Genomic DNA, 16,935 nt, shown 5'->3' on the forward strand with positions numbered 1-16,935 from the left:
AAAATAAATTAAAATTCAATGACCTTAAAGTACAAAATTTTCTCTTCCCTTCTCGTTGGTCCTCTCTATCCACACCAAAGAAACTGCAAACAAAGAGAAAGAGATACAAAAGCAAGCAACTTTCAATTCAACTCTTCAGTTTACTCTCTCATGGAGCCGTCTATCTCTTGGAAAACATTACTGACAATCTCCCTCTTTCTTTTCTTTGTCACCCCACAATCATCTCTAGCTATAAAATTACCCTTCCATCCTCAGGATTTGCTTCCTTTGTTACCAAGACAAGTTTCATGGCCTATTCTCAATCGCCTACATGGTGCTGTAGACCTATTGCCCACATTTGTTGGTGCTGCCTCTGCTTTAAATGAAACCGGTGACTGGAAAGGTGCTTGCTTTTACGAGAACCGGGCTTGGATGGAGTTTCATAATAAGACTGGTAGTGAATTTGGTGGTGGTACACTTCATCTTAAGGTATTAAAGATGTTGACTTTTGGTTCTGGGTTTTGTTTGGGTTTTATTGAAGTTTTTGGCTTTTATTGAATTTTGGAGGATTTTTCTATCTGGGTTTTGAATTTGATTGTACTACATCCGTATTTAAGGTAATAAATATGTGGATTTTTGGTGTTTTGGGTTTTATTGAAGTTGTTGGTTTTGATTGAATTTTGGGGGATTTGCTTTCTGGGTTTTTAATTTGGTGGTGGGAAATTCTTGTTTTATGGTAATATAAATCTTGAGAAGTTTTGATGTTTTTGTTGAAATTTGAAGGTTTTGGTATCTGGATATTGCATGTATTAGGTTTTTGTGGAATTGAAGCTTTTCAGGGTGTGGAAGGAAGTCAATTTGGGGTTTTGGTGTGGTTGTTTTGATTGGTTCTGTTGGAATTTTGACCATTTTTACTATCTTTGCAATGATATTGGATGTGTTTTATTTTAGTGTGAGTTGAAGCTCGTTTGGTTGGTATCTGGCTGTTAAAGGAAGTAAATATGGGGGTATGGTGTGATTGTTTTGATTTCATTTTAGTTGGTTTTGCTGAAAATATGGAGCATTTGGTACGTGGTTTGCATGAGTTGAATGTCTGGTGAGAGTTCCTATAGCACGAATCCAGGTTTTAATCGACTTTTTTAAAAAAAATATTATGGTGACTGGTTTTTTTTCTTTTAGCTGTTTTGTTGAATTTGAGAATTTAATATAGGGATTTGAGTTTTGTTAAATTTTAGAACTGAATTTGATCTTTTTCGGGCTTTGCAATGCCTGGAGCATCGCGATTGAGTTTTATTTTACCTTTTCTAGTTTGGAGTCTGGTTCATTTTGTTGAAATTTTTAGGATTTGTTATATGGTAAATGGATGTTTTTATTTTGAGGGAAAGAACTGACCTCTGTTTGTCCATGTAAGTTTTACTTTTGGTGGTTTATCTGTGTTAGCACCTATGAGTGGTCACATTTTTTTGTGCTTGTAGTGATTTGAAATGTGTCTTTATGCTGTTTAGGTTAGCAATGCTCACAGCTGGACATGCATGGATATTTATGTCTTTGCCACTCCATATCGTGTAACATGGGATTATTACTTATTATCTCGAGAACATACATTAGAGTTTAAAGAGTGGGAAAGCAAAGCTGAATACGAATATGTAAGTTGCCACTTCCTGTCATTTCTGTATTTAATACAATAGCTAGTTTGTTTTATTTTTGGTTTTAAGATTGGAGCTACTGTTGTGATCTTACTTTCAATGAAATCAGGTGAAAAATCGGGGAGTCTCTATTTTCCTTATGCACGCGGGGATGCTTGGAACCCTTCAAGCACTGTGGGATGTCTTTCCCTTATTTACAAATACTGGATGGGGTGAGAATTCTAATATTGGGTTCCTGGAGAAACACATGGGAGCTACCTTTGAACAGCGTCCTCAGCCTTGGGCTACCAACATCAGTGTTGATGATATTCACTCTGGTGACTTCCTTGTTATATCAAAAATTCGTGGAAGATGGGGTGGTTTTGAGACTTTGGAGAAGTGGGTCAGTGGAGCTTATGCTGGTCATTCTGCTGTTTTCTTACGGGATTCTGAAGGAAAACTATGGGTTGGCGAATCAGGAAATGAAAATGAACAGGTAAGCTAAGTGGAGCTTGCTAAATATGTACAATATAGTACTTCAATGGTGTAACCTATATTTGATAGAACAACATTTAACATCACCACTTGGGTTTTTTTTTTTAAAATAATTTTCTATTCTTTGTCCAATGATTTATGTGAAGGTGTGATACTGCCTAGGATATGGCATTTCCCCAAAACATTCATGTTCAGTTCTTTCTGGACACCTGGCGATCTCAGGAGAAACCAAGATAGCCACATTAATTGTCTGGCTAATTTGAACATTTTCGTCCATTTTGCAGGGAGAAGATGTTATAGCTGTGTTACCCTGGGATGAATGGTGGGAATTTGAGCTGAATAAGGACAACTCAAATCCACATATTGCACTGCTTCCTCTGCATCCTGATGTGAGAGCTAAGTTCAATGAGACTGCTGCGTGGGAGTATGCTTTGAGCATGAATGGAAAACCTTATGGATATCATAACTTGATATTCAGCTGGATAGACACTCTGGATGGGAACTATCCACCACCATTGGATGCTCATCTGGTAGTGAAACTATCCATGTTAATGCTGCTGCTATAATTTATTTCTTCCTTATTTTTCTACCGTCTTATCATGGACACCAGACAACATGATTTTTTCATTTCTAAAGTAGATGGGTCATCACAAGATATTTTCCAGCTCCCCCCCCCCCCCAAGGTTAACCATGTATGATGTGCATCATGTTGTTACCCCTAGATAAGGAAGAAGATTACAGTGATGAGTTAATTTTCTTGTTTCTGCCTAGTTTGTCTAGGAAAGTTGTGTTGGCATTATATCGTGAAGTTGTATGCTGATGTGTTCATAACATAAGTTGTAAATTTATAAGATAAAACATCTAGTGTAATAAGAACTTGTAATCTTGATGAAATGAAGTTAGAAACCTAGTTTATTTGCATGTTTAACTGCCATCAACAAGTTTGAGCCATATGTGGCATCTTCAAAAAACTTGAAGAATTTCACTGTGATGCTGTTATGAATATCACCGTTAAATATTTTAAGATGTGCATTTGATCTGCCAGGGGTACTGGATAGTATTATAACTTAAAAACCAAGTGGTGAAAATATTGGTTTCAGAAGTTTAACCAGCAGTATCAGCCAAAGAATGTTTTCCAAGTTTTGCAGAACAATTCTTTTGTTTGCAATCCTTAAATATTTGAAGATGCGCATTTGATCTGATAGGGGTACTGGAGAGTATTATATCTAAAAAACCAATTGATGAAAATATTGGTTTCAGAAGTTTTAAGCAGCAGCATCAGTCAGAATTTTTACAGAACAATTATTTTGTATGTACAGCTTTACTTTGAGGTTTTTGGTCTACATAGTTTTGATTGCCAGTTTTGTGGTCCTGCAGGTTGCTTCTTTTATGACAGTTTGGAATCACATACAACCTGAATATGCTGCCAACATGTGGAATGAAGCCTTGAACAAACGACTTGGAACTCAGGTATCTTAATAAATCAATCCAGCATTTTTATGCTATTTGACTAGCTTATCAAATGATAAGTGCCTGCTTGAATTTATTCTTCTGAAGTCAGAAAATTAGGTGTAGGTTTTCTTCTGAAAGGTCTGTGTTCTGATTCTATCAACTGTGATTTTAACTTCAACTGTGATTTTAACTTTTGTGCTCCATGTAGGGCCTTGATCTTCCTGATATCTTGGTAGAAGTTGAAAAGCGTGGGTCATCCTTTGGAAAATTGTTGACAATTCCTGAACAGGATGATTGGTTGTATACTGATGGAAAGTCGACCTCATGTATTGCTTTTGTCCTGGAAATGTACAAGGAAGCAGGACTGTTTGATCCAATTACTAGCTCTGTACAAGTGACTGAATTTACGGTTAGTCTTCCAAGTACACTTATTAAAATCTGTTCTGTTTGGATCAAGACATTGATATTTAACATCAATATTCTACTTACTGCAACCAAAGAAAAAAAGAAAGAAGGGAAAAAAAAAGAATCACTATAAACTTTTTAGTTTTAATGAAGAACTTTAATGATTGAATGTGTTCTGCTGCTCTTCCCCATCACCGCCCCCTTAATGTATTCATTTTCTTGGTGAAAATGCAGATCAAAGATGCTTATACACTAAGGTTTTTTGAAAACAATTCAAGCCGCCTGCCAAAGTGGTGTAATGATGGAGACGATGTGAAGCTCCCATTTTGTCAGATTAAAGGGCAGTATCGAATGGAACTACCAGAATACAATACCATGGATCCTTACCCCCATATGAATGAAAGGTGCCCATCGCTTCCCCCAAAATACTTCAGAACACAGAATTGCTAAATGGCTTCCCATCTCTTGATGTTGATGTAAAATCATAGTTGATGCTAGCGGCTGCATTATTCTTTGATTTGATGCATGGAAGCAGCTAAACAAAAGGGTTTGTTAGTGAATGTAAATATGACTATGATAGTGTAAAACTACAGAAACTATTAGCTGTTAATTCTCTTACACGTATACATTAGCCACATGGCAGACTATTTACACGCATGGAATGTGTTTGTTTCTGTCATTCCCTTCCATCGCAGTTGTCTAAGCTGAATTAGTCCATAGTTGCCACTTGTACTAGTTATTTTAACAGAATTTGTTCCAATTTCTGATATGCTCCCAAAATCTCATTTGTCACATTCAATTTCATGCAAGAGTGGAGAAAGATGTTTTGCTTGTTGCATTCGCCAAGATGTTCCCTTTTGGGAGTACTACTCTTGTATATTTCTGTTAAGTGCCAGTGCTACGCCATACAAGTCGCACGTTTCAGTTAGGTAGTTGTCATCTTTTTCATTTGTTTAATAACGGACATATTATCCATGGTTTTGAAAGAAATCATCTAGCTTGATCAAGTGAATCTGCTCTGCATAACAGCAACCATTCTATAATAAGTGGGATAGTGCTAAGCAGTCAAGACTCGAAGCTGGAATACCAGAACATCTTTTTTGCTACAAACTCGTTGAGACCAGTTCTGTTGTTTAGATTTAGAAAACTAGAATGTAAAGTTTGTCTTTGGCATGATTTGGATTGGCAGTCCTTTAGTTGGAACTGGCATTGGATCCCTTTTGAAAAAATTATCTGCCAAAACTTCCATGTAAATCGAGTGACGAGGTGATGGATTGTAACTAGGGTTTCAATCCTTGCGAACTCGTATCCTGGACATATCCGAGGGCCACCTCCTGGTGGAATAAAGCTTTAAGCCTCCAAGGTGGAATTGAAGCTTGGTTCTCGAATCTGGTTGTATCAAACTATGATGGTTCTGGAAGTATGCTGTCGTCTGTGTGGGTCATATTTATTGCCCAGAATATCTAAATATCATAAATGAAGAGTTTCGATAAAAGTTGTGCACGAAAGCAAAAAAGAGAAACAAAACCCTTAAGGAATAAGGTATCCATTGTACTCTGCATCTTTCACGGCTTGCCTGAAGCAACCGAAGACAGGCTCACAGGAGGGAAGATTCTCAAGTCCTGTGCTATTCTCCACGTGTAACTCATCTTAGCAAGGTCCTCCCAAGTTAACAACTGTCCCTTGTGCTTGTTCATCGTGATCTGTTCATGTTCTGCAAAATACAATAATAATCGTCATCATTGACATGCAATGCATTTCAAGTGTTTATGTTCAAAACTGTTTCGCATATTGTTGTTGTTTATGCTGCTCAGATTTCCGGTACAGATTGTCGGTTGCAGAGTAGAAGAATACGTCATGTATACCGTTAAGAATAGCTGCATAAATTGAAGGCTCGTTAGCTAAAAGCCGAATTAGGAAAGTTACCAGAATAGATGAAGTGTCATGTCCTGCAGTCATGAGAAGCATACCATTGTCCTCAATTCCCTTCTCAGTTATTACTTCTCTTTTGTTTTCATCACGGGTGCTAAGCATGCAACTGATGAGATCTTGGCGTGGATCAGAACTCTTCTGTGCAAGTTCCAACCCTCTTTTCACCTATGAGATCCTTCCCCATATCTCGAATCCTTGCACTTGCCTGACGGCTACGGTTATAGCTTGTGAAGGGGATTGACCACACCCCTTCCATCATCTGCTGAAACCAAGTGACAAGTTTATTTCTTCTAGCTCCTCGTTCGATTCCAAACAGAAGAGCAGATGATGTTGAATGTTAGCGTCTTCATCAAGGACAATACCTCCAACAAAGACAATTATCATAGGATCAGAGACCAACGATCAGTTGGTCTAGAGACACTTCGCCAAACACACACACACACACACACACACAAAGGTGTGGCTTATGATCCTTGGTTGAGGCCTGAGTTCAATGGGCGGCCAAGGAAAGTTAAAAAAAAATGTTTTCTGATACTCAAAAGAAAACTAAAAGGAAAATTAAAGAGTATATATGGAATACTCAAGCATAATTAAGGATCTATATATCAAGTAATAATAACTGATAAATAAAAGTTATAAGCATGCCTAAATATATAAAAATATATATTCCAAAGTTTTCTAAAATAACAATTAGATAAACATAACATTAAGTTACCAAACAATTACGTGATAATTATGAACAAAAAAAAAAAAAAATCATACGCGCATACGCGGGAAGGGCTACGAGATATGCTCACACTGCAATTTATATTTTCTGAATTAGGGGTGCAGTGAGGGGGAGAAAATACAGCTTTCATTTTATTTCTTTGGTATGATTTTGATTGGTAACCCTTCCGATGGCACGAGCCTTGGATTCCTACTGAAACTAGTATCTGCACATAACTTCCATGTAAATTGAGTGACCAGATAATGGATTGTAACAAGGGCTTCGATTTTTGCAAATTCATATCCTGGACACATCCGAGGCCCTCCTCCGAACGCAATAAAGCTGTAAGGTGGGATTGAAGCTTGGTTGTCGAATCTGGTCGGATTAAACTTCGATGGTTCGGTGAATATGCTGTCATCCATGAGAGTCATATTCATTGTCCAGAATATCTAAGTATCAGAGATGGTTCAGTTTACTGTTAAGCACTGGAGCAGCTTAAGAAGATAGAAACTGAAAACTGAGGATTTAACTTACTTGCCACCCTTTAGGAATGATGTATCCGTTGTATTCTATATCCTTAACAGCTTTCCTGAAGCCACCAAAGATTGGAGGGAACATTCTCAAAGTTTCCAATGCTACTTTCCATGTGTACTTCATCTTGGCAAGGTCCTCCCAAGTTAACAACTCTCCCCTGGGCTTGCTTTTAGCTATCCCTTCTTGTTCTTCCGTGGCAAAATTGTATGTAATCAAGATGTGTTTTTCGGCAAGGTTTCAAAGAGTTAAGGTTCATGCATACCTTGAAGAACAGCTGCGTAGATTGAAGGTTCAATAGCTAAAAGCCGGATCATGAAAGTTATCAGAATAGCTGAATTGTCATGTCCTGCAGTCAAAACAAGAATAACATTATCCACAATCTCCTTCTCGGTCATCCCTTCTCCATTGTTTTCATCTCGGGTGCTAAGCAAGCAAGTGATGAGGTCCTGGTGAGGATCAGCACCCTTTTTCAGCTCCATCCTTTTTTCAGCTATGAGATCCTTCAAAAAGTTTCGGACCCTTGCACTTGCACGAAGGCCGCGATTGAAGCGTGTGAATGAATGACTGACCATATTCCTCCATCAGTTGGAACCAAGTAGCTTATCTCTTCGAGTTCCTCCTTGCTCGATTCCCAATTGTTGGAATATTGCCAATTATGTTGATATTGTCAAAGAAGGATGGTCTTGACTAGCCACCTAGTTGGGCAGCCATTGAAGAAGAGATGAGTTTGGATTCTTAGAGAGCAAAGTGTGAGAGTTGTGAAGAAAGCAGCTGCTGCCCTATGTAGCAGTTGAGTGAATGTGATCCTCCTCCAGAGCAATGATAGCGGATTCCGCAAATGACATCGAACGATAGCTTCTTCATTAAGGGTAAGACCTGTTAGCAAGCACAAAACGACTTATATTAGTCATCTTTCTTTAATTAACAAAGGGAAAAATTTATTCATAGGAAACTTCATAACATACAGTGATCTCTTGTTTTCCTTTCCAATGCGTCTCCATATGCATCCTTACTTCCTCATCCATTTTCCCCACATAGTTTTTCAATGATTCAGGTTTTAGAAATGATAGGAGAGCATCCCTGATGCGCTTGTGATCTTGTCCGCAGAGTTCTGCTATACATCGATCTCCCAAAATCATCTTCAGAGACGTTGTTTGACTGTAGGAGATCGTGCTACTATTGCTGGTGAATACAAACTTATTTGCTTCATTTCCATATATGAAAATAGTTGTTTTGCCAAAGAGGGTCAGCTTTGATATTGAGCCATATTTTTGTATCCTTTCGTGAAGCCATTTTTCTGCAGTATTGGTTCTCATTGCTTTGAGAAGCTGCAGGCTATGGCCTATTATGGGAATCCCCAGTGAACCTGGAGGTAGTTTGTTGGACGATTTTCTTCCCTTGACAAGAAGAAGGAAGACGGGGACAAGGAACAAGAAAATGGTGAAGAATGGATTCATTTCTTATTTTATTTTTCTTTGGGCTGTGTGGGTATATGTGTTAGGAAAGGGCTTCTGCAAGCTGCTGATGTAGTAGGTTTAGAGACTGAGTAAGTCAACTAAAATAGGAGTGCTCAGGGGACAAATTATGTATGAGGATTCAGATTGTAATCTTTGAGATTTTGACCAAGATAGGGCTCTTTAGACCTACAAAAGATTGACGTGGACAGTTTTTTGGCTGATCTTACCGACCAGCAACAAATTATTGATCTTGGTTATAATGATAATAAAAGATGCAAGAACACATCTGCATTATTGATTTCACTATAAGCTATCACCAACTATGATTTGTCAAAGCTGCAGCGGGAAAAAGAAAAAAAGTTGCAGCAGATAGATGGTGATGCATGTGAGAGCAAAATTTGTAGCTGTTCTTAATTCTCGTCTGTTTTTTCCTGTAGATGAGAATAAGAATATTCTCGGCCATGGGAGAGGAAAAAATATGACTTCCTGTTCCATGTGCACTCCAAACACTTGGTAATTTTTATTTTTTTGGCAGAGAGATGAAGTCACATTTGCATGCATGGTGAAATTCGACTCTTCACAGTTTATATTCTGTATAGAAAAAACCCCGTCAAGATGCATGCAATTATACTAACACAACAGAACAATATAAAAGAAATAAAACAATTAGGCAGTAGTGTACATGAGGGGGGGGGGGGGGCACTAAATATCAACTTGATTTAATTGGCTCACATGTGATGTAGAGGCATCTTGAGGATCTGAATATTCGGATATGGATATGTTGCGATCGGACCTAGTAAAAAACCTAACGGATATATTTATGAATCAAATGTATGCTGTATTATTGCAGGTAAGGTAATACAGCAGTGATAATATTTGTCCCCTTCCATCAATAATGCTGTATTATTGTTTATGGTATCAATGCAGCATTATTGCAGGGGATGGATGCTGTATTATCAGTGCTGCTAGCAAACTCTTTGGAAGACATATATTGATTGAAGGGGACAAATATTATCAACAGTAAAGGAAAAACGAACTGATGTTTTCTTCATTTGTAACAATGTCATTATCAATCAAGAAAGATTCCGGTCTGAAAAATAATATTGTTGCAGAACCTGATCAGTTACTGTTTTCAGAAAAATCATCTCAATTTATAAATGAGGCCCAACAATAATTTTTATGCTACTTTTTAACACACCGGTATTATTTAAGTTTAAAACTTACACAAATTCACTTAATTTTATTAACTACTACTTGGTATAGGGCTATGATACCATAAACAATAAAAAAAGTAAATAGATAAAGTTACAAGGAGGCACAAAAAACTCTACGTTATAGGAGCTTGATAAGGCTAAGATATTATACAACTATAGTAATAGGAAATCAGAAAACAATATATATAATCAGGCAATACATCAAGATTTATCAGTATTTTTTAAATAGTTTTTTTGGTGCCCCAAGCTTGTTTTAACAATGATCTAAGCCCTTGAGAGTTTGAAAACATGTATGAGCCCAAGCTTAAGGCATCTCTTGGGCCCTATCACGTGATTTGAGCCTAATTTTTTGAGTCCAGACTTCTTGGACCCAACACCTGGTCTTTGAGATTTTTAACTGACATAGGCTTTTTAGCCTGAATCTTACTTCATCTACACCCCTAGGTCCTAGGTATAGAAGAGTCTCTTATGGCCTATCATATTTCTATCTTATTAATACAATTGTAAAATATATTTGTTCATCATTAATATTTGTGTTGAGAATATCTTTTCATTATTAATACTAGTGTAAGATATATTTATCCCTTATTAATATTGTCAATGTGCAATGACTTTTCAATCTCTTCACTCAAGCCAAAAAACAAGGTTCAGAAAGTATAAATACCCCTTAAACCACTCAGGTAATAAATAGTTCATAATTTCTCAGTTATCAACATATACACATAACACAATTTTCTTACAAAATATTTATTTCATATCAAAACAAGAAAACAACCTTATTTGTAGAATTTAATGCTTTTTGCATATTTATTTTACTATCTCTACAAATATACTAACTTAAGCATCTAAAGGTTCTTAAATCCACCAAAATGGTATTGTTTTGCATGTATTAGGATTCATACATTAAGCTACTATCTTCCCTTGCTATAAAGAATAGATTAAATAGCAAGAACACTTGATTAAACCCATTATTCAACACCAAAAATTAAACTATAGTCCTAAACATCTTGAATTTTGAAACATCATCAGATAATAATCAAGCTTTCATGATGATTATATCTACTATGATATGCTTATGCTGTTGTGATTGGCAAATATGATCTTATCTGCTTTGATATATACGTTGATGGTGTTGTGATATTGCTTTGAAATGCTGATGGAGTTATGGTATTGTTAAGGAAATCAAGTACTGATTAGGCAATAAACCAAATCAGCACTGAATAGGTAGCAAACCAAATCAGCACTAAGTTGGTAATAAACTTGTAATTGAATCATTAAATTATTTGTTCCTTATTTGTAAATAATTAAGCTTGATTATAGGCAATAGTGTAGGATCCTGATGCAGAACTATCAGTATAAGTTGTAATCTTTTCGTTGATTGAAATAACAAGAAGAATATTATTTCTCTTCATGGTATCGGAGCAATAATCTAGGTATCAAAATAAAGCACAAAGCCTCCAACCAACTTTTATGGCAGACCAAAACCAAGGAAGCACAACAACAGACGCAACATGGGATCATCCCAATCATCAATTTTATTTTCACCATTCAGATCAACCTGGCGTTGTTCTTGTGCCACAATCCCTGGTTGAAGACAACTATAGTACATGGAGCCAATCCATGACTATGGCTCTGACAGTTAAAAATAAGATTGGGTTCATAGATGGCTCAATGAAGGAGCCTGATGAGAAGAAATTTGATGACCATCAACAATGAAATCGATGCAATAATCTGGTGAAAACTTGGCTATTAGGATCCATGTCCAAAGAAATTGCCACAAGCATCATCAACTACAAAGATGCCAGACAAATATGGCTTGATTTACAAGAACGATTCTCGCATGTGAATGTGGTTCAACTATTTAATGTCGAGAATGAAATTCACGACTATGTGTAGGGAAACATGTCTATGGGATCTTACTTCACAAAGCTAAAAGGCTTATGGGATGAGCACGATGCACTTTGCACTTTGCACTTTTCCAACATGCACTTATGGATCAATTAAAGAAGTAGCTGCATACATGGAGACAAAAAACCATGAAATTCCTCATGGGTCTTAATGATTCATACGTGGGTGTTCGTAGCAACACTCTACTACAAGATCCATTACCCACAGTAAACAAAGCATATTTACTGGTCATTCGCCATGAGAAACAATCAGAGGTAACAGCCGAGAAAAGCCATGCTCAACCTAAGGTTGTTGTCTTTGTTGTAAGGAATTCAAACCATGTGATTGAAGCTGAACCGAGATGCTCCAAGTGTAACAGAACAAATCACACTACCAAGGATTTCCGCGCACATCTCAAATGCACTTGTTGCCATTGTAAGGAACATACAGCAAAATATTGTCGCAAAAAGAAAGCAGTGACTGAATCTGAGTTTAATGCGACAATTTCCAAGGGCAACCAAGTGGCGTCACACAAGAATGAAAGAAAGGAGATGAGTTTTCCCTTCACAGCCAAAGAATGCAAATAGATACTTAACATGCTAAAAACTAAAACAACCTCTGCCAATCATGTTAGTAACTACCCAACTCATGATGAACTCTTGGGTAAGGCTTTTTCACTCATTTCTAATGGCAACAGAAGTACATGGATTTTGGACAGTGAGTGCACAGATCATATGATTTGTAATCAAAATCTATTCACATACTCAAGACCTGTTAATGGTCACACTATTGAATTACTGAAAGGATCAATAACACAAGTAACTCATATTGGCAGAGTTCACCTATCCTCTGATTTAATTCTTGACAATGTTTTGTGTGTCCCATATTTTCGATTGAACTTAATTTCAATTAGCAAGTTTACATATGATTTCTCTTGTATAACCATCATTCTAAACTAGTTTTATGTGATTCAGGACCTACATTCGGGGAAGATGATTGGGTGATTAGTACTTAAAAGTGTATATTTATCAAGGTTTTATATCATCATTTTGCACTTAAAGTATCAATAACTCCTTAACTAAAGCATGTTTTATAATAACAAGTCTAATACTATAAAATGCCTTAATATACGGTAAATGTTCATCTTAAATGTAGGCCTATCACATAAATCAAAGGATTGATTGATGAGTTCAAGTATGGAAATTGAAATGACAAAGAGCGGGCCAAACTTAGAAAAGAGATGTTGGCGCAGTCCAAACTGGAACACTGTTTGGTAATTAGGTCATATCTCGAGTTCTAGATGTCAAAATGATCTCAAGTTTTTACACAAAATCAGTAAGACATAGGCCTACAACTTTTATGTGGACACCAAGATCTAAGAAGGCCGTTTGCAAGTCCAAATTATAGCAACAACGGAGAAGTCTGAATCTATCCTGCAACCCGAACACTGTTCAGTGTTTGGCCCATATATGGAGTTCTAGAAGTCCAAATGACCTCCATTTTTTTTTTTCTGGAAAGCTGAGTCAATTTCCTACAACTTTCATGTTTTCAAGAGGGCCCATTTCTGATGCTAACAATTTGGTTTTATTCAGACAAGAAGATAAGGATTTTCACAAAGTTAAGAGTTGACCACCCACTCAACAATTAGTCATCAAATCAATAATTCTGAATTTTGGCCTATAAAAGGAGGCATTTGACATGTATTTAGGGGCTTGGTTGTTCAGATCAAGAACTTGCTCTTTATTTCTCTCTTTATATTTTTTTTGTAATTCTTAAGTTTTGCTTTCATTAATATCTTGTTTATGCTTTTCATTTCCTTTCCTTTCCTTAGTTAACTTGTATCTTATTTATGTTCTTGTTTTGTTTATTTATGTTTCTCTTCTTCATTATGTTTAGCTAAGTTTATTATGTCAAGGTGAAAAGGTTACACTAATGGTGTAAGAATAAGTATAGTGTAAACTCAACATGGACCTTAATGTTTAATATTAACATGTCTTATCTTTTTATCTTACTAATTTTTAATACCTTGCTTGTTAAATGGTTCATCTAGATTTGTGTTGTATAACACTTGGTACAACAAATGTTTGGCACTCTCATAACTCAACCGTATGGTATTACCTACACATGTGCTATGAAAGGAACTTGATTTGTTGTTAACATAAGTAAGCATCATGAATTCCTGAAAATATTTAAAAGTTTGGTGTTACGTAAATAAGATAATTAATATGATCATGTTAACAATTTATAATGAGCTATTAATGACAAATCATCCGATTGGAACCTCCTTCGTGTGTGGTTTCCAAATTGAGTAATAAGAGTTTATACTATACTTGTTTGAAATACCATTAGTGGATCCTCTAACCTTGACATTTGTTTTTATCATTGTTTAATCCTTACAGTAATCTTCCATCTCAAGGTTCTCATTAATTTCTTCCTCTCTTTTTATTATTATTATTATTACTACTACTAATACTACTATTATTTAAATTCTTGTTATATTTTATGTACGTTAAGTATGCTTTGTGTTTGATCAAGGATCCTAACATTGTTGGTCTTGCCTTGTTCATTCGCATCAAAAATCTGTTTATATTATATAATATATCTCTTTGATCTTTTCATAAACTCAGTATATAGGCTGAAAACCTGTGACCCGATCTTTTAGATCATTCTCAGGTATAACAACGCCACGTACTGAGTATTATTATTATTATTATTATTATTATTATTATTATTATTATTACTACTACTACTACTACTACTACTATTAATATTGTTATTACTATTACTATTATTGTTATTATTGATGTTATTGTTGTTGTTGTTGTTATTTATAATTTATACAATTAACCTCTCTGTGGTTCGACCCCGGTCTTGCCAGGTTATTTATTACTTCGACACTCCTGCACTTAGGAGAAGACATCAATCTTTTGATCGTGTCATTGGGACAGGAATTGAAAGGGAGGGTCTACACTTTCTCGACCAAGCCAAGAAAGGAACATGCAACCATGCCCAAACTCTTCATCCGAACCTTTGGCATTAACATCTTGGACATCCCTCAGCCAAAGTATCCCACTTATTTCCTAAAGTTAATTCTTGTTCTCACAATAAATGGTTAATTTGTTCGTTAGCAAAACAAACAAGACTTCTATTTTCTTCAAGTTCTATTACCAGTATATCTCCATGTGATTTAATCCATGTTGACATTTGGGGTGGTTATAAAGTTGCTTATATTTCAGGTGCAAAATATTTTCTCATTATTGTTGATGATCACATTAGATGTACATGAATTTATCTTATGAAACACAAATTAGACACTAGGGATCTTCTAGTCAACTTTATCAACATGGTTGAAAATCAATTTGATTCCAAAGTCAAAATTATTCATAGTGACAAGGGTCTTGAATTCAAACTCAAAAGTTTTTACGCTAATAAAGGTATCATTCACCAAACTAGTTGCATTAATACTCCACAACAAAATGGTGTTATCAAACGCAAACATAGACATTTGTTAAATATAGCACATGCCTTACTTATTCAGGTAGGTCTTTCTTATCAATTTTGGGGTGATGTTATTCTTCCTTCTGCTTACCTCGTCAATCACACACCAACCCCCATTCTCAACAGAAAGACATTATATGAAAAATTTAACATAGTTCCTAATTATTCACACTTACGAGTATTTGGTTGCTTATGTTTTGTTTCCACTCATGCACAGAGTCGCTCCAAATTTGATCCTCGAGCATCTAAATATATTTTTCTTGGCTATCCTTATGGGAAAAAAGGATATCGAGTCTTTGAACTAGCTACAAAACGGGTCATAGTCTCAAGGGATGTCATTTTCTTTGAAAATATATTTCCTTCCCTTACACCAAGTGTTGGTACTTCTCCCACTCCCAATTCATTTTTACCTTTTGACATAGACTTTGCACCCCCTTCTCATATTACCTATCAAACACTTACTGATCTTCCCTTTCTAGCCACCCCTACCCCACACATAATTGATTCCTCATAAAACACTCAACCCGACTCCTCTCCTGTTCCCACTCAACCTCTTCGTCGTGGCAATCGTTCTATTACCACTCTTTCTTATTTGTAGGACGTTCACCTTGCTATGACTCTCCCTTTAAGATCTGAACCGTCATCCTCCACGAACTTGGTTCACATTTCAGGTATTGCTTATCCTTTTTGTTCTTACTCATCTTATGATCATCTTTCTCCCAATCATAAAGCTTATACCACTCAGCTCACCCTTCTCAAAGAACTTGCCAGTTTTTCCCAGGCTGTTCAACATCCCCAATGGCATGAGGCCATGCATCTTGAAATCGCTGCTTTACAAGCTATTAGAGCTTGGAGCTTGGTTCCCTTGCCTTCTTATAAACGACCAATCAGCTATAAATAGGTGTACAAGATCAAGCTAAAAGCTAATGGTATAGTTGAAAGGTATAGGGCTCAGCTGGTGGCTAAGGGGTACAACCAAATTGAAGGCGTTGATTACCAGGAAACCTTCGCCCCTGTCGCTAAAATGGTCATTGTCCGTGTCTTACTCAGTGTGGCAGCTTTGCGTGGCTGGCATCTCCATCAATTAGATGTCAACAATACATTCTTGAATGGTGACTTGAATGAGGATGTTTACATGTCACTGCCTTTTGGCTTCGAACGAAAGGGGGAGACACAAGTTTGTAAACTTCATAAATCCCTATATGGCTTGAAACAAGCCTCCAGACAATGGTTTACCAATTTGTCTAATGCACTCAAGGTTGTAGGATTCCACCAGTCTTTATCTGATTATTCCTTATTTGTCCGCAACTATCAGGGTAACTTTCTAGCATTACTAATATATGTGGATGATGTGATATTAGATGGAAATAATCTGCAAGACATAGAGAACACCAAGGTTTTCTTGTCCAGACAATTCAAGCTAAAAGACTTGGGACAACTTAAGTACTTCCTCGGCATAGAAGTTGCAAGATCACGGCATGGCATCAGTTTGTCACAGAGAAAATACACCCTCGACATTTTGAATGATACAGGATTTTGGGTGTCAAGCCATCCTGATTTCCTTTGGAACAAATGTATCATTAACACAATTTGATGGGAAGCTTTTGAGTGATGGATCAACATACAGAAGGTTAGTTGGAAGGTTAATATACCTGACTATAACTAGATCAGACTTGACTTATGTTGTGCACATCTTAAGTCAGTTCATGGACAAACCTCGGCAACCCTATCTGGCAGCAGCTCATCAAGTC

At 36.5% G+C, this 16,935-nt stretch overlaps 1 protein-coding gene, 1 long non-coding RNA gene and 1 pseudogene across 4 annotated transcripts; 2 read left to right on the top strand and 1 right to left on the bottom strand.

Moving 5' to 3' along the window:
* The first annotated feature begins 10 nt into the window (after positions 1 to 10).
* LOC118027826 (uncharacterized) lies at positions 11 to 4,736 on the top strand. Of its 2 annotated transcripts, XM_073406096.1 has the most exons (8): positions 343 to 468; positions 763 to 986; positions 1,485 to 1,625; positions 1,735 to 2,100; positions 2,384 to 2,629; positions 3,477 to 3,569; positions 3,760 to 3,960; positions 4,191 to 4,736. In XM_073406096.1, the coding sequence occupies exons 2-8, from the start codon at positions 981 to 983 to the stop codon at positions 4,404 to 4,406; spliced, it is 1,269 nt and encodes a 422-aa protein (XP_073262197.1). In that variant the 5' UTR covers positions 343 to 468; positions 763 to 980; the 3' UTR covers positions 4,407 to 4,736. The 2 variants fall into 2 exon arrangements, with proteins under 2 accessions (XP_034887208.1, XP_073262197.1); XM_035031317.2 differs by lacking the exon at positions 763 to 986 and having other exon boundaries at positions 11 to 468.
* Positions 4,737 to 6,656: 1,920 nt separating this feature from the next.
* On the bottom strand, positions 6,657 to 8,585 carry LOC118027835 (cytochrome P450 716B1-like; annotated as a pseudogene).
* LOC118027843 (uncharacterized) lies at positions 7,964 to 8,888 on the top strand. Of its 2 annotated transcripts, none has more exons than XR_012168592.1 (2): positions 7,964 to 7,997; positions 8,183 to 8,888. It is a non-coding gene; the product is annotated as an uncharacterized lncRNA (long non-coding RNA). The 2 variants fall into 2 exon arrangements; XR_004683900.2 differs by having other exon boundaries at positions 8,236 to 8,888.
* The last annotated feature ends 8,047 nt before the right edge of the window (positions 8,889 to 16,935 follow it).

Source organism: Populus alba, chromosome 1, assembly GCF_005239225.2.
Source record: "Populus alba chromosome 1, ASM523922v2, whole genome shotgun sequence".
Taxonomy (NCBI): domain Eukaryota; kingdom Viridiplantae; phylum Streptophyta; class Magnoliopsida; order Malpighiales; family Salicaceae; genus Populus; species Populus alba.

Bases quoted from the DNA above. Each gene is read 5' to 3' on its own strand.
- LOC118027826 (XM_035031317.2), top strand. From the start codon at position 19: ATGACCTTAAAGTACAAAATTTTCTCTTCCCTTCTCGTTGGTCCTCTC. The intron at 469-1,484 runs GTATTAAAGATG...TATGCTGTTTAG, and splicing joins GTGGTACACTTCATCTTAAG to GTTAGCAATGCTCACAGCTG. The intron at 3,570-3,759 runs GTATCTTAATAA...TGCTCCATGTAG, and splicing joins ACAAACGACTTGGAACTCAG to GGCCTTGATCTTCCTGATAT.